The 22574-nt window shown below is 42.6% G+C and overlaps 1 protein-coding gene across 18 annotated transcripts in view; it reads right to left on the minus strand.

The window, feature by feature from the left end:
* NHSL1 (NHS like 1) overlaps nt 1–22574 on the minus strand; it is a 197495-nt gene that overhangs the window by 41744 nt on the left and 133177 nt on the right. For 17 of the 18 annotated variants that reach the window (XM_068938478.1, XM_068938475.1, XM_068938474.1 and 14 more), the window contains one exon: nt 15957–16109. In XM_068938478.1, coding sequence (XP_068794579.1) covers nt 15957–16109 — 153 coding nt within the window. Of the gene's footprint in view, nt 1–15956; nt 16110–18297; nt 18379–18674; nt 18685–22574 lie in introns of those variants that run through there. The other variant, XM_009688902.2, reaches the window with a different exon arrangement.

Here is a 22574-nt window from a genome sequence, read left to right on the forward strand (position 1 = left end):
TGTCAAACGAGTAAATGGAGTTATAATCTGCAACTACAGCACATTTCTGCACTGTTATTTTAGATGCCTCCAGGACTGAGATCTGAGGACCCCATGGTGATAGGTTAACTTACCTAATCGATGTGGCCTCTCCTGTATGCGTACATTCATATCAAGCATAGAAGCTTAGGATTTGGTAGTTAGCCTTCTCTATCAGAGCCAAACACATGTCCTGGCCTATCTCACTTTTCTATATGAGGTCAAAAAGGGCCCTATGGCACGAACCTTTCAATTCTCTAAATTCAAAGACCAAGGGTGATGGTCGGCTTTGAGAGTGATGACTACATTCCAAAACCACAGGGTTTATAACCAGGTTCACCTGTTTGCCATGCGTTAACATGCCTTTTACTGCCAGCATCTGGTACGCAGCTGCTGCACCTCAAAACAAGGGCGGAAAAAGACTGCCAGCCACCTCAGTCGAGCAGAAACTCCTGTACCACCCTTCCAGATCTGGCACTGGATCCCGCCAAATGCAGTGCATAACGCTCACAAACACATTGATCTGCTGGTTTGCTGATCTGAGGTATAAAACAACAGTGGAAAGTGGGATGTGGCAGAATAAGATTTGGGGGATAGTAAAAATACTTATGTCAGCTTGCAACACAGGTTAACGCACTAAGTTGTCAACTTAGTCACTACAAGTTTTACTTTCATAACCACAAACACAACAGTTTAAGGTGTATGTAAGAATGCACTGGTTTTCCCTCTCATTCTTGGGATAAATGCACCTACTTACTACTTATGTGACACGCAGATATCGGATATCACAGAATGTCCCAAAAGCAACATGATTTTATGGAACAAGATATATGCATGTTCTAAGATGAATAGCTTCATCTTATTTATTCTCCTAACTAAGGAGACGATAATGATGAATAGTGCTCTTCATGAGGCCCAAAGGAGCTCCAAAAACTTAAGACAACACTGAAGGTCTCAACTCCAGAGTAAGCTCAACAAGTAGACCGACAATAAAGAAACAACCGTCTATCAAGCTCACAACCCTCACTTGTCCCCAGAACAGATGTTCAAGATCCAAGTAACATCAGAAGCTATTGCAGTGACATTGCTGGAGAAGTCAAGAGAACTGCTACAAATCAGCAAGTAAAACACACTGACAAAAGGGTAATTTGTCCTCAAGAAAAGCCTTTATTTTATTTTATTTTTTTTAATAATGTCACAGCACATTTCACAGCACAGCAGAAAACAAATACTCTAGACAGCACCAGAGGCCAACAAACATCAGCAGAGTTTTGAGGCAGATTTCTTTCACATCACATTGCAATGGACCAGAAGTGTAACACAAGGTCAATTATTGCATCTAACTGCAGCTCCAGACTGAGGGGGGTAACCTTTTCTGTTTAACAACTCTTCTGGCAAAAGTACACACACCTATCTGATCACTATTATAAGGTGTGCATGGTCTTCTGGAAACAATCAGGTTTGTATTTTTCAGATATATTTTTATTTACTTATGTGAAAAATACCCAGAAAGGAGACAGAACTACTTACTTAAGGAAAAATTCCAGATATGGATCCTTTTCCCCAAAAGAGCGGTACCTTTTGTTATTTCCATGACCCCATTATCCAGAGAGGAGCGCTATACACCGAGTTAGTGAAAAAGTTCTCAGAGTTAAGTATGCTATTCAGAGACTACTGTACTGAAGCTGAAGAGGAACAGAAGGATACAGCCAGTTCCAGTTATTAATAATCTTCAGTTTTAATCTTCAGGGCTGCCGTTACCCAGACTAGCCAATACACAAAAACCTACAAAGACTTCCCATATTTCTGCCAAAGGATCGCCAGGGCAAAACACAGGAGGCTGCACCAGGCAGGGGACAAGCACTCATGCCCAAGGATACATCGGAGAGATCCAATTCTGTAGCACATGCACAGCGAGCTCAGAACATGCCCTGAGCGTTGCATGATCTTGGGTGTATCTCATCTGATTAGTAAAATTTCTGTGCCTCCGATGAACTTGTTTTGTTTACGCAGCCAGTGGCCATTTGCCCCGGAGGTACTGGAGAGAGGCACTGCTCAGAAATCGCCGTCAGTTGCTGCACGGGGTGGCACCATGGCAAGCACGCTGGAGCCGCCGTCTCGTCCAGTCCCCACCAGCTCCCCAGCAAGTCTGCAACTAAGGGCCCAGAGGTGCTGGGCAACATCTTCCACTGCCTCTCAAGTTTTGTTCTCACTAGGGAAAACCATACACTAGTTCTTACCCCTTTCCTTCTATACTAGGGGTGCGTGACATTTCAAAACCTCCCTGTATTGTAAATAATGCTTTAAAACTACCATGGTCAAATCATGTTATAACTTAATTTATGCTCAGTTACGTGGGAAAGTTAAAACTCCTCCTACAGCAATAGGTTGCGTTTTGCTGTTCACAGGGTGGTTTCTGTCAAGCACGAAGCAAGTGCATGGGAAGTCTGGTCACAACCCTGTCAAAGGCTCCCCCATCATTTTCACAGTCATTAGAACAGGGCAGAAACGATGTGCAGGAGATGCGTGACAGGAGAAAGGGTTTTAAAGCTGTCAGTGTTCAGCACCGTTACGTCTGAGTTGCTGCCACATAACCAGCCACTCATGTCTCCTTGGCGTTTTATTACTGCAGTTTTTGCCAAGTCCTGGCATAAGACAGAAGCATGCTGGGATGTGCTCCTCATCAGCAACACGTGAGCTAGTTGCTGCTCTCTTCTCTCTTCCCTCCCACTAAATCAGGCAGACAAGACAGGGAGTTTGCGGGTAATATCAGCACAACGTGTGCCAGAGGTGCTGTAGTGCAGGGACTCCACGGAACGAAGTGCAGTTCTTCACCAACTGTGAACCACGAACACTGTACAGCTTAGTGAGCTTTTCACATTTTATTATTATTATTGGCAACACTATCACCTTCTGCAGGGCAAGGTCCAAGGATGAGACTCCAGCTGAATAACCGGGCCGCTCAGTTTTAAACCCTTACAGCCTTTGCAACACGTAGTCAGCCCAGACAAACAAATACATGACAAAGGCCTCTCAGTGTAGGAGATCTCTTCATTCTTGTACTAGAAGCAGCTCCCACCTCACATTAAATTCCATTTGACCCCAGGCCGTTAGCACACAGTAGCAAGGCTTGCATACATAAGCGATTGACTGCTTTTCAAACAATGTGAAACCATATTCTTATACCACAAAAGTCACAAACCACCCGGGGGGAACAGAAGGCACAGCACTGTACCCCATTAATTCGACATGGGATTGCTGTAGGATTAACGTATAGGTTGTCTGCCCAGACAGACGTACACCCTGCATTTTCTCAATGCTGAAAGGAGTGTTTTCTGGGAAAAGGACTGGATGTGTTTGGTGTTTTCTTCTCTTTCAAACTATTTTGGTAACACTTCATACCTGCAGAATTGCCTACCACTAGAACCAGCCACAGGAAGCTGAAAGTTTACATGAAATAGAACATATTGCTCTGCCAGCCACACATAGCAGAACTGGTCAGAGATGTATTTACAGTCATTTTCACAAGTTTTTTTTCATTTTTTTTCTTCTTATTGTAAGTTTCATGTGCAAGACAAAGCGACAAAGTGTTATTTTTCATGGGCTTCCTCATAAAACTGTGCTTTTGCATGCGGGCATCAAAGCCCCTCATTTACCTGTGTGCAGGCAGAAGGGCTCCAGGTGCTAATTTCCTTGACTGGATCCCAGGACCTTGCTGCAAGGCACAGTCCCAGGCCACAGATTTTTGCCACCTTACCATACACCGTTCACTAGTCCTCTGGACTAGTCCTCCACACTACAGAGGTCTGAAGTGGCCGCCATCACTTACTAAATTAGTCCTAATGACACTACTTGCGTAAGTAAATATCGCTCATGACCACTGCAGGATCAGACCTTAAGCGGACCTTAAGACTTGCCTACATCCACACTCAAGAGACACTCACAAGCATTTATGAGACTATACCCGCAGGAACAAACCTACAAACTTGACATCAAGGTTATTTAGACACCTAAAAAGTTCTGATTTGTTTCAGCTAGGTAGCCACCTAAATACTGGATAGGTGAAGCAACGAAAGACAGAAAGCGGAGATACAATGGCTCAGAAACATCCGAGTTTGCCTTGGATCCCACAAGCAGAACCTCAAACTTGAGGCCAACCGCCAAGGATCCAAAATGCCAGCCCCATCACCGGCAGTTTCTACGAGCCCTGTACCAGGGGTGGAGCACATGCGCTGCAACAACTAAGCTGCAGAAACAGAAACTCCACGGTGCAAAAGGAGAAAGGGAAACACCAGAAAATGCTTTGCTGGCCTTCGTACCACTCCCTGGTGTCTCACTATAAGCAAGAACGGACAAGGGACAAGCTGACAGCTGGATCCACATGTCTGAAAAATTATCTCAGCGAAATTCATAGCGACTTCTTGGTAGAGCCTTTCATGTTGCAACTTGCATTTTGTAGAGTGGGTTTTTGTTTTGTTTCAAACTAGAGAGAGGCTGTTAATTGCACAGGTCAGCTAAACTGTCAACCACAGAAATAAATCTGCTGACTAGCATATTAAAACACATTTATCTGTTCACTAGCACTGGAAAACTGCTCCACTGCCTGAGGTCAGAAATCTTTTTTGTTTTCCTTTTTAACTTTCAGCATTGTAGTCAACCCCTTTTTCTGTAAATACTCACAAATATAAACTTCTCCTATAAATCACAACTATAAACACTCTATCTTACAGTAACTGCTCAAAATCTGTGCTAATTATACCTAAAAACACCAGACTGTGGTACAATATATATATGTTTCTCATAAAAGTGAGCTGGTTAAATGACACTTTCATTACTTGATATACTTTACAGGTCATAAAGTATTTTAATAATCACAACCATATTCTCACTGCTTATTTGTTTTAGAAGAAACCTTTATCTCAAAGCTCATGAATAATCTTATCCAATTTTCATTTACCTCCTGCACATTTTGAACTTATTTTACAGATGAGCTGAGACAACTAGGACCTTGTGGGTTTGTTATAGACAGGGCTGGATGTCTCACTAACTCCAAGCAAAGCACTTAGGTTAGAGCCAGGCAAGAACTGTACATCTGCAGACAGACACTAAATCTGTACATCTGCAGACAGACACTAAATAATCTAAATTTCACGTACGTAGCTGCTAAATTCAGAGTGCACCTGGGTAACTACACTCTGTCTGCCGCAGGCGGGTACAGCTAGGGACCTTAGAAGAAAGCTAGCTAAAAAAGAAACAGAGGTAGCTTAACTCTTGTCCTCTTTGGATGAGTAACAACCAGGGTGCCAGGTCCAGCACATGACGGCATTCATCTCAGGAGGAGCACACGGACCTGACAGGGAATTTAACATCTCCTCTTCTGATTAGGTACTTTTTGTCCAGGGCTTCCTTAAAGTAAAATGCCTGAAAGTTAAGGAAGTATTTTTCAAGGTGGTAGGAATTTTAATTCTCTGACGATGAGAACACCAGCCAAATCTCCAGCTTCTTACTACTGTGGCTCTAAATATTAAGCAAAAAGGCTGCCACCTTAAATTCAAACAGCCACAGTTATATTTTGCGTGGGCTTGATCACCCAGGTGTACATGTAGGCATGCTCTTAGCACAGGTACCGAACCGTGCCCTGTGAGGGGAGTGACGTGCCTGCCCCTCGGCCTGTTTCTCACCTCTAGCGAGGCAACAACAGGGCAGTTCCAGACCGGACATGATGCAGAAATGCAATTACACAGCAAACTTTCAGGAGGTAACCTTAAGATAAAGAGGGTGCCGAGGTCAGGACTGGAAGCATAATTTAAAACAGACACCTCGGTTCAAAGTTCTCGTTTGCTTAGTAAAACTAACGAACACTATTGGTTCTAGCTCTGGGACTCTTATGATTCCCTCATTTGTAAATTGAGGATAATAATGCACGGCTGCCTTTGTGCAGATGGACCATGCTGAACAAATGCAGAGCTGTGCAAATGCAGTCTGGTTTTTCACAAATATCTCATGACTTAAAAAAAAAAAAAACCCACCCTCATTTTAATTCCAATACAGCATCTATTTTTGGCCCTGGATCTAAATATAAGGCAGGCAGCTTGCCTCTACCACTCTATATTCCTCTCAAGAATTCATTCAGCTTGGATCAAATCCCATTTCCCTCAAACGTATAAATCCCCATATCATCTGCAGAACTTGACTATCACAGGGAGGACGTCTATATCAAAGCCTTGAAATATGTTGCAAAGCCATAGCAATGATGCACTTGTGTAACAACTGAACTGTAACCAATGCTGACTTGTAAAGCAAGTTCATGAACTCCAGCTATGATATATCCAGTGCGCTGTTTTGTTCAGACTCCTGTTTTTATGAGTCAGGAATTTCAACAGATGTACTAGCATAGCAGCCTAGCTGAAAAGTCTTTTGCTCAACAGCTCTATCTAGATGCTTTGGCTAATACTTGTCAGCTTTTACTGATCCATCTGCCTTCCTCCTTATTTCTCTCTCTCCTCTCAAAACGTGATTTTATATTGCCGTATCTAGATCTTTATTTTTACAACCAATACATATAGAAAGGCACAAGACAACCCTGGAGACAGCCAGCACTGGCACCCAACACAGTGCTTTCACAAGCAAATGCTATAGGAAGTGGCAAGTTTTTCACTGGCCCCGGCAGGAATAGTATCTTTTACTGTGAGGACTTCCTACCTCCTGACGAGTAACAAGAAAGATCTAACAGACTTCTTCAGGTCTGTCCAAAACTGTTCAGTCCATTCCCTGCCTGGAATAAGCAGAGCCAAGCTGCATAGACAGCTTTTAGTGACAGACTGTGCTAAGTTTCCCAGAAATGAAGGTGCCTTGGGCTTCACAGGATGAAGGTAACCCTAACGGAGGGCTATCGGACTGTGCAACGGAGAAGACTGTTGAATGTCTTCATACTTCAAAAGTCTTACTGAAAGTTGAATCTTATTACTTATGTCGAATCTAGTCTTCCCAAACTACAACTGCTTTCTCTTTCATTGAGAAGGGCCCACTGAAATGGTAACAGGTCTCGTACTTAGGTTAGGAAGCTCAGCCTTCCAGAAAAAGCCGGCAAAAGAACTACAGTTATAAAAATACCACCACCACAACACGAAACTTATTATTAGAGTGTCTGTAGGCTGAACGATGGGAACAAAAATATATAGATGACGTTTGCCTTTTTTCCCCCCCTCCTTCTAAATGTATTTAACTGAATAGTCAAAACAGATTGGCCTGATGAGTTATTATCCAAGAGCTCTTAAAAGACTACCCACAACCTACACTTTGTGCTTCACAGACAATCTGAGGAATATTGTAAGCAAACACACAAATAACATTGAAGCCTTCTCTGTAGAGAGAGGTCTGTGACAAACCACACACCGCTCTGCATCCACCAGGGAAGTAGTGAGACTACATTAGCCCAAAACTATGACGGCCAATTATGAATAAAAGTTCAAATTTGAAAGGAAATAGGCATGCTTTTGTTTTGTTAATTCCAGCTGGAATCGTGCAGGTGATGCTGTGACACAGCGGTGAGACTCATCTGTCTTGGGCTGCTTTTCCGTGCTGTCTTGCATTAGCCAGTACTGCCCTGCCCTGCCTTCCCTTTCTCCTCTCTTCATTCCCGCTCTGCGACCTGCAGGAGCACAAGCGTTCGCAGCAAATTAAACTGGGGAAACTGGTCTGGGTAAAACGTAATCATCCCTGGGTTAATCTTAAGTGAGGTTAATTTTAACCCAAACCAGCTTCCCCCATGTGCTTCAGGGCTCACCGCACAAACGCTTGTAGTAGCACTGCGGTGGGGCAGGACCAGGAGCCCTGAAAGGGACCACACTGCCGGTTTACTCGAGCAGCAGTACCAGTATACACCACTTCAAGGTGATTGTAAAACCGCACTGCTGAAGTAAAGCAAGCATACGGTTCGATCTATTTTCAAGGGTGCCAAATCAGACAAGTACTGCTGCAACGTGAGAACGCCTTTTACAGTGTTAAATGAGCCAATACGTGTGTTTTGTGTGTTTTGATTATTTCTTTATTTCCTTCCTTGCAGCTTCTCAAGCAGATAAATTTAATCTCACCCCTACATACCCCCACGTAATCTGTACAATTTACCCATACGGAAAACCTTTCTGACGGCACCAAAGTGAAACAGCCATTACAAATTGTATTTGTTAACAAGCTGTCACTGGGGAGTGCTCAAAATAATTATCACCATTTGTCTTGAGTTAATTTAAATTTCTGCAGAAGTGTTATACCACTATGTGTACCGGTGAGAAGATGTCATAAGTTTAACAGTTCCTATTTCCTATTCGCTTTCTTTTGCATGTCTGATGTTGGTATTTAAAACAAATTCTCCTCACTTTTTCCTCTAGCATTTTTATGTATATTTGCTGTTTCTTAGACAACTGAACACAGATGACATAAAAATACATAGGGGTCTTCTTATTGTTTTTCTCCTAGAACACTCAGCTTTATTTCAACATTAATGTTATCTAAAATACTGCAAACAAGCATGAAAAACAACACAATGTAAAGGGGGTAGGGTAAAGAGAAAAGGAAAATATCTGACAGCCTGATATTCCTTATGATGGACGTTGACTACTTCACACTGAAACAACTATATCACAGGCAATAATAATGCAAATTGTTTCTCTCCAAAGACGTAGATTTGAAAAAGGATGAGCTTCAACAGCCTTTCAGTCAAACCTTGCTGCTGGTTCTGACTTACATCATAAAATACTAACAAAATACATATCAAGAACATTTAAGAAAAAATATTGTCATTACTGTTATTTTAAAACTGTTTAAAACCCTTTTACTGGCAACTTTTTTACTTTATCATGTGTATACGTAGAACATGCAATCAGTCTACACACAACCACACCGCATGTTTTCACACTCGGCGCTGCACTGAGAAGCTAAACCTAAAAATGTGGAATCTAAATGCTCCCTAGCAGCTCCATTTCTCAGCACGAGAGCATGTGAAGTGTAGGCTCCCAGTCAAACTCGGTTTCGTTTCATTTGAACATTCCCTTTTTAAAATTCCTTATTAGAAAGAGCAGTTGCAATATGGAACTTTGCCAAAACCATCAACAGATGTACTGTCAATTAATTCAAGAAGGAAAGAACACGATATATGGGTAGAGCCACTGGCATTAAATTGACTACTGAAACTAAAATAATGAGAAATAAGTTGACTTCTGTTTTCTGATTTTGCAGCTACAAGGCCTTTCCGGAACATATGGTTTATCCCGAACCTTTAATGGTCTTTTATTTCATTACATTTTCCAGTTGGTGGGGAGCTCGTATCTTGACATCTCTCTGAACCTGACCTGGACCTATTGTTAATAGGAAGTGGTTCCTTCCTACTTTGCAGCTCTTTAATGAAACACAAGATTATTTTAAGTCTGTAATCTTCTCAGCAGGATTATCAAGTAGTGGGGCTGACCCTAATATTGCTCATCTGAAGAGCGATTAGGCAGATGCACTGAGAAAACAAGGGTAAACACATACCTGTCTGGAGGGTCTTCCAGCAAGACATAATAGAGGCTTTATGAGTAACTACTTAAATCTGCTTTTATTTGACAATGCTAACCAGATGTCTTCTGGAAAACAAATCAAGTGTCTCAATCACTGCTGTTTAAATACATTCCTCGAACTTGGCCAACAAAGCTAAACAGAAGCTACAGCCAGCCCAATCCAGTTCTTCTGACGATGAGATAATAAATGAATCATCACAGACACTGGAACAATGAGCCCTATACTATATACAAAGTTCGAATCAACACAACTACACTGGGAAAAAAAGGCACAAAGAACAGCCAACTGTGCAAAAAGCCTCTGCAGCTACAGCTTGGAAAAAAAGTACTAAAGCTAGCATATTGAACTGCTCACACTGTTTACAGGGATGCAGTTCTCGGTACCTTAGAACCCTCCGGAAGTAACAGCCAAGCTAAGCTAGGTAATAAATAGCTACACGCGACAAAATACTATCCCTGATTTTCAACTTGAACTGAGCAGAGAGAGCTTCCACAAGACCCTTCAGGTGCTGGCTATCACCTGAACGAACGCCTGAGATTACTGAAGCTCCAGCTACGTTAGCCCTTGAACATTAACATGGTTGCTTGGTCCTTGGAAGTCTTGCCTACAATAGCTGCAAAGCTAGTCGCTAAAATTGGTGCACTTTTACTGGGGTAGTCCCTTCCCTTACTCCTGTTTTCTCCTAACTCATGGACAAGTGACAACATGCAACAGCGGGGCTCGTCCTCCTCCCCCTTAGTCCCGCCACCTTTTTTGTTTAATCAGAAGATCGCTACACTGCTAATTGCTAAAACTGGAAGATAATTGTGCCTTGGAAATCAGACTCTATATGCCCTTCTTTGCCTCCCATCACTCAAACTGGCTCAGTCAGAATTAAGCACAGTTTGAAAAAAGCAGAAACAAAGACAGTTCAGATGAAAGCTAGTAAAAAATTTCTTGTCCTTTTACTTGGTCACATTTTGCAAGACTATCAGAGGCTACTACATTTCAAGTTACTTTAAGCTGTCCTTTTAGGACACTGGACCAGCGCCTATGAACTCACTGCTAACACTGCACACCTGTCCAGAACGCAGACAGGCACATACGACACACTTCAAGTAGTTAAGCAAAACAACACCATGATAGTGCTATTGTCTCCTCCGTGTCTTCGCTTAAGGCCTTATTGCTCGATATTTTCAGATTACAGTTAGCAAAATGAGAATTAATCTCAATTTACTTTTCTTACATAAATATTTGCATAATTGTTATCTACTGCTGCTGTTGTACTGTGCTCCTGACTGAAGAGCACCACGCCTTAGACAATTCTTCAGACAATGAGACTTTAAACACCACCACCGTGCTGCAGAGCAACTAGACAAGTGCATCTTGAGACGGTGCTTGAGAGGGACACGGTGGCTATTTTATGGTGCTACCCTCTTTTCTCTGGAGAAACACCTGCTCGGTCTCTGGGAACCACTGCAATAAGTGGCACTTTTGCCCTCCAGCAGCCTCCTTCAGCCCTCCAGTGACCTGCCTTAAAAAAAATAACGAATGCTGCTCAGAATAACTTTAACCTCCTATGCCCAGCTACTGTCCGCAGTGGACTCAGAACTCATCAAGCCACTCAGCAGACACTGGCAACATGAGAATAAATAAATCAAGCGAATCACTGAGCCTCGGAGTAGAGCACACAGTGCAACAGGACAGGATTTATTTGGGGATGCGGACTCCACGGAGAGCTGCTGCTCTTCCTCCTGCCCACGTTGATCCTCCCATTTCCACTACTCCCCAGGAGGAAACAGGTACATGAAGCACAGTGTCACATAAGACTCTGGAAGTTTCAATATTGCTTTCTTTCCATCTGTACGTTTGTATGCTGGGAAACATAAGGTGACTACGGAAATGTGAATAAGATGCTACTTAACGTAGGCCCTCCGGAAAGGAGCCGTAAGAGCAGCTTGGCTCCTGAGGGCAGGCTAACAGGTGTCTTGGATGGCAAATGTTTAATATCCGGCGTGTTGCCCCATCTGCTCCACCGGCCGTTCCAAGATCCTCACTGCTCTTGAGAGGAAGGGGAGGGCCTATTTATCCAGTGGAAACAAAGCATTTAAAATAATGGTATTGACCATCACAAGTAGAGAACTGCAATCATTTTGTAAACGTTCATAACATACTGCAATTATATCGTGACTATGAAGTCATGATGTAATTGCAGCTGAACTCACTCGTCTACTCTAGCTACCAGATTAAGCCACTGAGAGCCTCCCTTTAAAAATACAGTTTTAAGAAGCAATGTAGCCTGGGCTAAACATTTTCAAAAACTGATTTTAGTCAATAGAAACTGTAGATTTTAATAAAGTTACATAAAGCCACTTCAGATCGTGAGAACAGATATAAATACTGCGCATCACAAACTTTCCAACTTCAAGATGCTTCATTTTCTAATTCAGATTGCTGGAAAACATTGCTTTTTAACACTTCAGATGGTATCTAAACATGCATAAATAAGCATAAATAGCTTTATCTCAGTTATGAACAAATTTGAATGTAAGATCTCACCATTCATACATGAAAGTAGCTTTGTAAAATGTAGTATTTTCCCTTGATAACAAAAAGAAGAAAGTCCGGTTCATAGGTCAATCCCTATATAACATGTACTATCATGTGCTGCATGCAGTTCTGCAGTGGTGCTGCATGCAGTTCTGCAGTGCAATGAGCAGAGGACATTTCAATATATAATAAAATAATAAACTCAGCAAGAGATAAAGAAAAAAATCTCTTCCTCCTCCAAATACACCACTTTGCTTCCTAAAAAGATATGTAGAGTATAGCGAGATTAGCAGGCAGAGCACTTCATTACTCTTAGAGACTTTTGATATCATACTTCCTAATGTCTTTTGCCCCTAAATTTTTTTCTTAACCAAACCAAAGAATAAGCAGTGATATTTTTTTGTCTAGAATAAGCTTTTGTTCTTAAGGGGCAATGGACAGATTCCTATTCATTTCACTATTTTTTTTTTTTAGTTAGATCCATAGTGTCAAAAGTTTGCTGAGCTGTTAAACTTGTACCAGAACAAATAGGTTTGACCTTGCATTATTTTAAAAGCTAGTCAGGATTTTACCTAGGTAATACTAGTTGGGTGAGTGTTAAAGAACACCTTGACACCTACAAATACCTTGCTTGAATTATTTTAAATTACTGTATAAATTAAGTTGTCTTAACAGGTAGCTTGATGGTTGTTGTGCTCTAGATGTGAACTATTACTGGTAACCTAACTTACAGTCTTATTTCTCTCATTCACTGGGGCAGCAATGAATACAGTAACAAAATAATCAATAATCTGCACTCATACTACTATGTATCAGCAATGGTATTGCCAGATTTCACAATCCAGACAAGAACAGGACTGGAAAACTTTCAAACAGATGCATTTCTGGTGGTCCAAACCACAGGTACTAACAGTTCAGCTCTCAGAATTACATTATCTGCTGAAGGGGTCCTCGCAAGGTTCTCTCTTCCTTCACCCTCTCCTCTAAAGTTAGGATCAAATACATACAAATGACTTCTGACTGTTGTTTTTCCAACCTGTTCTTCAAAACCTCCGATCGTTTCACAGCTCCAACAATCTATTTCAGAGCTTCAGTAGCCTTACTGTTTTCTCCTGTCATCAAACCTAAATACTACTTCATTGCAATGCAAGTCCACTAGCTCATCTACAAAAAACAAAGTTTAGTTTAGTTTAATTCTTTCCACTCTGCAAACACTTACAAAGAACATGGACATCCTTCCTGCTGCTTCTGGCACAGTGAATGTGACACACTTTATCATTGGACATCGGTCATTCCCATCACCTACCCAGTAGGTGGGACCATATGGAGCTGTTCTACTGCCCCATGCTTCATTTCAATGAATACATTTGAAACACCAAAAAGATGTCAAAATGCAAGTTTCATCACGAGGCCAAGAAATGCAGAATTAACGTTCCTATAGCAGCCTAACTGCGCTCCTTACATGACTATTTGTCCTTAAGGTCTTCTATTCTATAATTGCATAGTGCTAGGCAACTTATTTTCTATCCATTAGGAAGCTTTGAAAGATCTGTCTTTTCAAAAGCAGCAGGTGGAAAAGTAGTGGTAGTAGTCGCAATTAAGCCACAATTTCTGCAGCACTTTTACACTGAATTAAACTTAACTCCGGATACTGAATTTTTGGCCTCATCCTCCAAATATGACGAGAAGTGCTGGCGTCTTCCTAAGCTCACAGTGCTTGTTGAAGCAGCAGCAGAATAAAACTGATAAAGCCTTAGTCAGTGCATCTGTCACTATTCAGGGCCCCCTTAGAGGCAGCAATAAAACTGCTGAAAGTGGGGTTAAATCCATGCTGTAGCTACTCAGGACAGCTAACGGCCACAGCAAGGAGTAGTTTCCAAACTGCGTGAAGGCAAGTAACATTTCCCAAGAAAAGAGTCTGAGGTTGGGGGGGGTGGGGGGTGGGGAGGAGAAGAGTTATCTTCACTATGGCAGCAGGTTAGGGTTTCATGAAGGCATCGTGGTTTCCTCTCTCTCTTTCTCTCTCAATTACTAACAGGCCCTGAAAGCATGATACTGATATTCAGTTCATTACCAAGGAGTCCTGAATCATATGCACAAGCCAGTTCATTTGTTTTACACACGGGTCTAATTGCTAAGTTCTAGTAGTATCGAGTAGTTTTTGCTTTATAAAGAAGAACAGCTGCAGAGAAAGAGTCCAGCAGATATAAATAACTTTGAATATGCACATTGGAAGTAGCATATGATACTCAGTTTCACATAAATTTATTAGACATAAATTGAACTAAAGATGGAACGGCACAAGATATAACTCCAATAAAACTCAAAAAAATCAAAGCAGCATTTTAGTGCATTTTTCTTTGATAATGGTCCCAAACAGAGAACAGAAGAACAGAAGATCAAGTAGTTAAGATTTTAAAAAAGCTAACTACAAACAGTTTTCTCTGTAATTTAAAGCAGGCAAACACCTTTCCTTTTGTAAAGTACTGGTTAGTGCGCCTGTAAGGGAACAGTAAGCATTAAGGCTAAAGTGCTGCACAAATGCATTATTCCAGTAAGTATAGAGGACACACAGGCTATCTGCTGAGCCATGCGTGAGCTAATAAGAGTGGCTGTTAAGACTACCCTGTTAAATTACAGCAAAAGGCACCTAGGAAGACACAGTGAAAATCAATTAACTGGAAAAATGGGAAGAGAAATAAAATACAGTGGTCAAACACTTTTCCATTCAGACCTATAAAAGTTTCCTGCATGCTTACAAAGCAGAAACATGGTGTTAAGCAAACAAAATTACCACGTTCTCTTAGATTAGGTTCACCCTGCCAAGTACCAAGTACCTACAATTCCTATTGGAACAAAAAAGGACATGAAGCAGGTTGCTCCTTTGCAGAGCAAACGCCCTTTATTACTAACCAGGTAAAAGAAAAACCTGTGTTAACAATTTCCAGAACATAGGAATTATGCTGTAGTTTCAAACTTAAAAGTACTTTTGGCCCACAGACTGGTGTTGTGAAGTCCTCTCCACTGCCTGCCTGTGTCCCCATGGCTGGAGTAATAAAACACAGTGCATTGCATACCAGACTGCCTGGATACACCCTCAGTGAACTTAAAAGTCAACATTAGATAGGCAGTTCAAAGAAATACAGCAACAATTTTTTTGCTTTTTCAGTTCCATCCTAACGTAGAACTCAAACTTCCAGGGGACTTCTTAATTCTTCCTTACAACTTTAGAAGCAGCCTGCATTTGGCTACCTACAGAGAGCTCTGAACACACCTGCTGGAAGATGTACAAGTACTAAGAGTAGAAACTGGTCCCTAAAAAAAAACACTGCACAGTCCTGTAAACAAGCAGCTAGGCTACTGATAAAAGTCCTTGCAAGTTCCCTGTTTCCCTTTTCCCTTCTCTGCTTTCAATACCCTTTCTGCCCTGCTCACGCATAGCCACCTTCCTAGAAACGACAGTGTAGAACATCACAGGAAATCACTGAATGAAACACCTCCGATTAGGTTCTTGGTCCAGAACATAAATGGAATAATATTGTACTTACTGAAATTGAAGGTGCCATTTTTCAAATGCTCCAAAGACTAAATGCAAATGCCCCAATGACACCATGTTTTCCATCCTTCTACTCTAGACTGCTCTGCCAGACAATAGATTTCCTCATCTCTTGATAGTAAACAATCTTTTCCCTCCACATCTCTACCAGTAAACCTCATTCAGTGTTCCTGGTATGTGTTGCAGGCAGAAGAATGTGAAGTTTCTTCTGAAGCCTAGGAATCTGGATATGTTTGGCAAAGACCATGGTAAAAACTACTGTCCCTTTAGGACACTAATGTCAGTAGCAGCATCTCACCTCTCAGTACTGACTTGAGGTTCAATTTGGCTTGTCGGTGCAGGTCCTCCACGCAAGGTGGTCTTGAAGAAGGCAGAAACACATTTTCCTGCTGGTGCCATGGAGCAGTGTAATGGACTGTCCATCTACTCTCTTCATCTAGGTTGGAAACAGCTGCAGAGAGAGACAACAGTTAGAAAATTAAATGCTATTGTAGATGACTATGCCATGTAACCCCCCCCCATAAACATGTCAAGCATCATCTTGAAATGAAGGCTGTTTGCCTCCCTTATCAAAGAGCTCTCTAGAACCTCACTCCCATGATAATTTAAAACCCTCTCATCTCCAGCTTAAATTTAGTCTTTTGCGTTAGGTAGGAAACTTTTCCCTCTTCCCTTGTTTACAGTTGCTGATGCATTTGCAGTGAACTTGCAGTTCTCTTTCCCCTCCCGCTCTAGCTCCCAGGCTTCTCAGATGAAACCAGTTTCCACTCCCTTGGTTACACCAGGTGCTGCGTGCTCAGGATGACTTCCTCTTTCGCAAGGGCGACCTCGAGAATATGAGTCACCATGAGAGATTACTACTGATTCATTTGTACGGCGAAACAGTCTTTCCTGGCTTCATGGCCAGCATAAACCAGAGATAAAAATTCCACCAAAGCCAACAAATTTGCCACTTTACATTACTGTGAGTGCAAAGCAGATTCTGACAACAGCGACTCACTAGGCAAAAACTGGGCAGAGCACTGGAGGAGGATTGCACCAGCCGTCTTTTCTCGGCCAATATACACATGAAAATAAAATACTGACGCTGCCCAAGTTCAAAGTTCCCTATAGGCAGTCTAGCAACGAAGCAGCCAAAGCCCATAATTGTATGATTTGTTTCTCATTCACGTTTCCCGGGAGATAGCCATTACCTTTTGCTTAAAGTTTACCATCAATAAAAACTTTTACAGTTGAATGGCCTCATCCCTCCGCTCTGTAATAACAGGCAAAGGGCAGCTGGGGGTCAAATTTTATGCTCCCCCAGGCACCGCTCGGCCTTCAGCCAGCGCGCTGGCTGCGTAGCCTGGCTGCTCGCTCTCAGCAGTGGCCAAGGCCCTGCAGCTGGGCTGCCTCCCGTGCCCTGAGCACGAGCCGCCCCAAGCCTCTGTGGTAGCAAGGGAGGTGGGGGGGAAACCAAGGAGCAAAAAAAAAAAAAAGGGGGGGGCAGCAGCCTCCTCCTGTTAGCTGGAAAATGACTCTTTCCGTAACACTACAGTATAACTGCAGGGCTCGTTTCAGAGCGAAATAATCTGTACTCGTTAAAGAAAATAAGTGAAGTCTTTCACTGCAAAATTTATCTACCACATGTGCTCAAAGCTTGTTTTGTCCTGAAATAACTTTTTTTGGAGGGGAGGTTCCTTGCATTTTTTTTTTTCTTCCTCTGACTTCAGAAAAGGTTTTCAAAGTGCCTTGGTTGGTCTCTTCGTTCTCAAACCGGCTTGGTCCTGCATCCCCTCCCCACCTGTACCCACTCCTTGGTGCTGCCTGCACCAGTGCGCATATGCATCCAGGACAAGACTGCTTTTTCCATCCTTCTGTAAGCAGAGGTCAAATCTAAATCATAGCAAACTGATAAGTCACCACCAGCCTGGCTACAGTGTCAATCACCCCTCTTTTGCAGAAAGTGACAGATACATTTGGTGACCTGAGCTGTATGAGAAGCACTCATTCCCCCGAGGGAGCACGGGCAGACTGGGAGGGGAGCACAGGCTGGGGAGGAAGGGGAGCAGGGAAACACCAGCCTCTACCTCGCTGCCCAGTTTCACTCCTGCCGTACCAAAACCTGAAAATTTACCACTTACCAGAGCAGCAGTCAACAAAAACCCGTCAAAAGCAGCGTTGCACCTATTTACAAGCTACTACCTGTAGCGCAAGTAATGAATTAAATGAGGAATCACCGTCTGAATGAATTAAAAGGTCAACCACAACTATTTTTAAAACGTTAAAAAAAAAAACAAACAAAAACACTAACGGAGTCCCAGAACCGTCTGTGAGCACCGCTCAGAACAAGCCGTACGGATACGGCCACCTACCCATCTGCTTGCCCCGCAAGCAGAGACCCGCAAAGTTTCCCTTCTTCCAAGCCGCAAAGACAAAGCGCTTCCAAACAGGACGACAGCGACGCGCTGCCCCAAAGCGCACATCCAAAATCACTTCACAGCGCTGCCTCTCCACGTTGCAAGCTAGGCAATTAAGAAGAAAGTGGCATAAATCCTAAAGAGAGGCTTCTATGCAGTAACATAAAAGCCTGGCTGAATTGCAATTTCCTGCGGGACTATTATTCCACCAAAAGACAGCAAGCACACACAACTACTTACTCTTTCTCTTGAAAAGTTTGATGAGAGATTTAAGCTTTGTGTTGATGAAAACCACCATTTCCAAGGTGTTTAACTGCAGTCCTGGAGTTTAAATCCCATAAAAAGGAGTTGCAGACAGATGACTCGTTTTCAGATTGTTCCTACTCAGACTTTACACGCTAAATTTTTCTTTCTCACACGTCTCCCCCCCTCCTTTTTTCTTAAATCACAACTTTAAATCTGCCCAAATTGTATTGATACACGAAAACATTTACAATTCTTTAACCTGAATTCCTCCTCCTCAAACGTAGCCTTGTGGGCTGAAAGCAGGCAGATTCAACATGCAACACGGGAAAAGGAAGAAAAAAAAAAAAAAAGGCAAGTTAATCGTTATTCACGTTTGCACAGGAGAGGCTTTTTCGCTAATTGTGCATGTATTCAGTTGTTCTTCTCATCTGGTCTTCCTCTCGCCAAGCCAAGTCTGACTACTCCACAAAGACAGAGTTTTGCAGGTGATCTCTTTTCTTGCCATTGCTCTATGGGGCTCTTCCACACCCCTTACTGTGGAGCAGAGAGAGATGCGGCCACCTTCCCGTCCATCCTTTGCACCTCCCAGGCTAATTGTCAGTCTATGGCATTTGAACTGCCTGGGACAGGGAAGCTTTCAACTATTGTTTTCCAAACACGCCCCCAAACCCTCCCTCCCTCTGCACTATAGGAAACATCCAGGAGCAGCAAGGCACTACAATACAGTCTCCTTGGAGTTGTAAATAAGAGTTGCATTTTCGTGCAAATCAGGACGCCCTTCATTCCCACCACTCCCATTCCTCCCCCTTTTTTCTTCTTCCCCCTTTTTTTTTTTTTTTGCTCTCACTCGCACTTTATTAATGCCCTAAGAGCTGCATTTTAATTGGCTGCAACATGTAGTCTTTTCTTTGTATTGCCTTCCCTTCCAGATACACTTCTCCCTCCAGCTCCAGACAATTACAATGACTAAATCAGCCCAGCAATCTTACATATTGCATTTCAGCCTGTAATGCTCCTAATTTATTCTTATTAGCGTCAACTCAGACTAGCTATATGGAAAACAAAATCAAGTTATTTCTGTCTAATAAAGAAGCTGTTATTCATCAAATGAAACTTGTGCAGAGATGAAACAGCATGACTTTTTTGAGATGCACATTAGATCTTCATGCCTTTAAAAAAATTCTGTACAGAGGTTCACAGCCATCCTTCTTAGAAATGAAGGGCAATTTTGCAGAAGTTGAGGAGAAAATGCTAAGCACCAAATCAATGTGCTCAGCAGGGCATGCCCTGCACACAATGTTAAGACTCAAGAAGCAAGCCCTCTCCTCACAAAGCAAATCTAGGAGACTGCCTCGGGTTAACAATGAAAAGGGTTTTTCCTCAGGAAAAAGAAAAATGCCAGCAGCAGGGGTCTTAGACTGACCCCAAAGCTGTGGCAGGTTCCAGCCCCTGGAGCGCAGCATGGAAAAGCAGATGCTCCGCGGAAACACTTCACTCCAAGTTTCACCAAATTGCTGAGACTCCGCACTGTACTGGACAGAAACAAACGTAGTTCCTCCCTCGCTGTCTGAGCACAACAGTATCAACATTTTGTGCGTATTTTGCAGATCCAGCAATTTCACAGTTACAGCAGGGGTTTGATACCAAAACTGCCATAAGCAACTGGACTTTGCAGCAGCTGCTGGTCCAAGAGACATTCTACCTGGCTCACCTGTGTCACAGGGATGGGTGCAACAGTGTAACACTGGTGCAAAAGCACCTCCGCTTTTGCACTGATTTCCATCAAGCAGCTTATACAAAAAAACAACCATGGCCTCAAATTACTAACAAGATTATCGTGCCTCCGTATATTATCCTGTTTCACATATCAGAGACTTGAAATTGTTGCCTTCCTTTGTGAAAATTCACAGTAGCTCCCCTTCCAACTGAAAAGGGCACCCTCTTCCTAAAAAAAAAATTCGATACCCTACAGAAAAGGCCCCAGCCAATATTATAAAAGACAAGGCTGGTTAGGCAGGCACCTGGCACAGAACAAACCTGCATAGGCAAAGGAGGGAACGCCGTGACCAACGCTACAAAAAGCAAACTCTTTGCAGAATGCCCGTCAGGGCAATTTTTAAAGCAATCCACCTAACTGGCATCTACAGACTAAACTGCAGGGAAAACAACAACTGCGAAAGAGTAAATATGTTTTTAATAGACTTAATACCATAGTTCTAGAATACATCTTCCAGAGACACTAATCCTGAAGTCACAGCTAAGAAAAAAAGTCCATGGAGTATGCCACTCGCTATAGCATACTGCAGACTGCACTGAGAGGAGTTTTTACTTCATAGTCCCTTGGCAGTTCTAAAATCCAGTACCACCAGCAATTAAAGGAGGAGTGGGCTTTGAAATGTGCAGCAAAAATTACAAACCAACTTTTTGGTGATTCAGTCTAAATCTCTCTCACCTTCTAAAGAAATGCTCTGAGTATGGAACTTGAACTACCTTCCTTGGGTGCTAGCATCTGGGTTATTTGAGCCATTACTAGCTCTTGGGAAAACCATGCTTGATTTAATGACTTTTGTGATATTTAACACCACATACCTCATGACAATGCTACTTGGTATGAAAAAAAAAAAAAAATCACATATACAATAACATCCTCTTTGGAATTTTGCCATTATCTGCATTTCATTAACAACATTTTTAGACACCTACCTGCCGGATACACTAGGGAAGTAAGTTCAGAGTGACTCCGTTTTTAGCTCCAGCAGCGCTGCCGTCCAGGAGCAAAAACAAGGAGGATGTGCGAGCAAGATCTGCATTGCTGGAAGTAACACAGATTCCCTCCGAGATCTTTAGGGCACCTCACAGAGGCGGAGGGCTCACAAACCCCTGGGATTCAGGGCTTCACCCCCATTTCGGGATCAAGGCCCTGTGTACCGACACATTTCTCCAATGTGGAGGCACAGTTTTTCCAAACCAGCAACAAAGAATCCATAAGACAATGTCTTTCTTTCAGTGTCCCCCTTCTGCTCCCACCTCCACTGCAGTCATTCCGATAGAGAGACCAAAAAGTAAAAATCAGTACCAGAAGGGGATAAGCTCAAAGAAAACAGCAGCTGCTTACTTGTATCGGCATCTCTCAGAGCCTGCACAAGGTCAATAATAACCAAAAACTCTCTTCCCCACTAGAGGCAAATGCAGTGGCTCCTGCGAAATCCAGCATGTCGTCCCAGCCCACTGCCCACATCACAGAAAACCGTCATTTCTATTGCCTCTGATGCTAGTTCTCTCAGGATTGAAACAAGCATGAGATAAGTCTACTTCTCCACAGGTAGTCTCTCTAGTTTGAGAAAACTTACATTGTCACTATGCGACAATTAAAGGAATTTAGCCCCCAACACTGCCAATCCAGCAGTCAAAACCACAAAAATCCTAACATTTACTTAGTAGAGAAATGTTAAAAGTTTGCCACAGTTGCCTAAAAGCAACATTAACAGATGTGCATATACTCTAATGTTAGTTCTTTAAAAACAAATGACTCAGATGGGTAGCGGATTTGGGAGACCTTGCTCTGCGGCAGACTTCTGGTATTATCTTGTACAAGTTAAGATACCCAGAGCCTCAGGTCCCACATCCTTAAAAACGGGGATCGTACTAATTTGCCATCTCACACAGACACTATCACAAATAATACAGAAAATACTGAGATGCTCCCAGCAAATGCTGATTCTGACTTCCTACTGGATGGGATTAAGTAAAAATATTTGGCCTCATAATAAACTCCTTCCTGACTAACAACAGTTCAGAAACTGAGGCAAGGAGAAGAGACGAGGCAGAAGATGCAGTGCCAAAGAGCACGCTCAAAGCCATGAATTTAGCAGACAGTACGATCAGCAAAACTTTGTCTTTCTTTCACTTCATTTTACAACAGCTTTTAATCCCTGACAACATTACTTTTGTTGGCTTTGCTTTGAAGCCTACCAGTAACGTTGCAAGAGCAGCATTTTAGTTTCTCATACAGACCATGTACATCCTTGACAGGCAGAAGAGAACAGAAAATGAGTGATGACTTGCCTATGGACTGCTTGAAACACTGCAGCCATTCCTTCACTCCTCTCCTTTCTCTGCCCTCTTTAGAGGGAGGTTTCCAGCTGACCTGCTCTGTGACAACCATCTGGGACAACCACCCCTTGACATTCACAGCAACATGAAACGGTGGCGCCTGGGCAGCAATCTGGAAATATTCAGCTTCCCCAGGAATATTTAAAGCCAGCCACCGG

Source organism: Struthio camelus, chromosome 3 (assembly GCF_040807025.1).
Source record: "Struthio camelus isolate bStrCam1 chromosome 3, bStrCam1.hap1, whole genome shotgun sequence".
Lineage (NCBI taxonomy): Eukaryota > Metazoa > Chordata > Aves > Struthioniformes > Struthionidae > Struthio > Struthio camelus.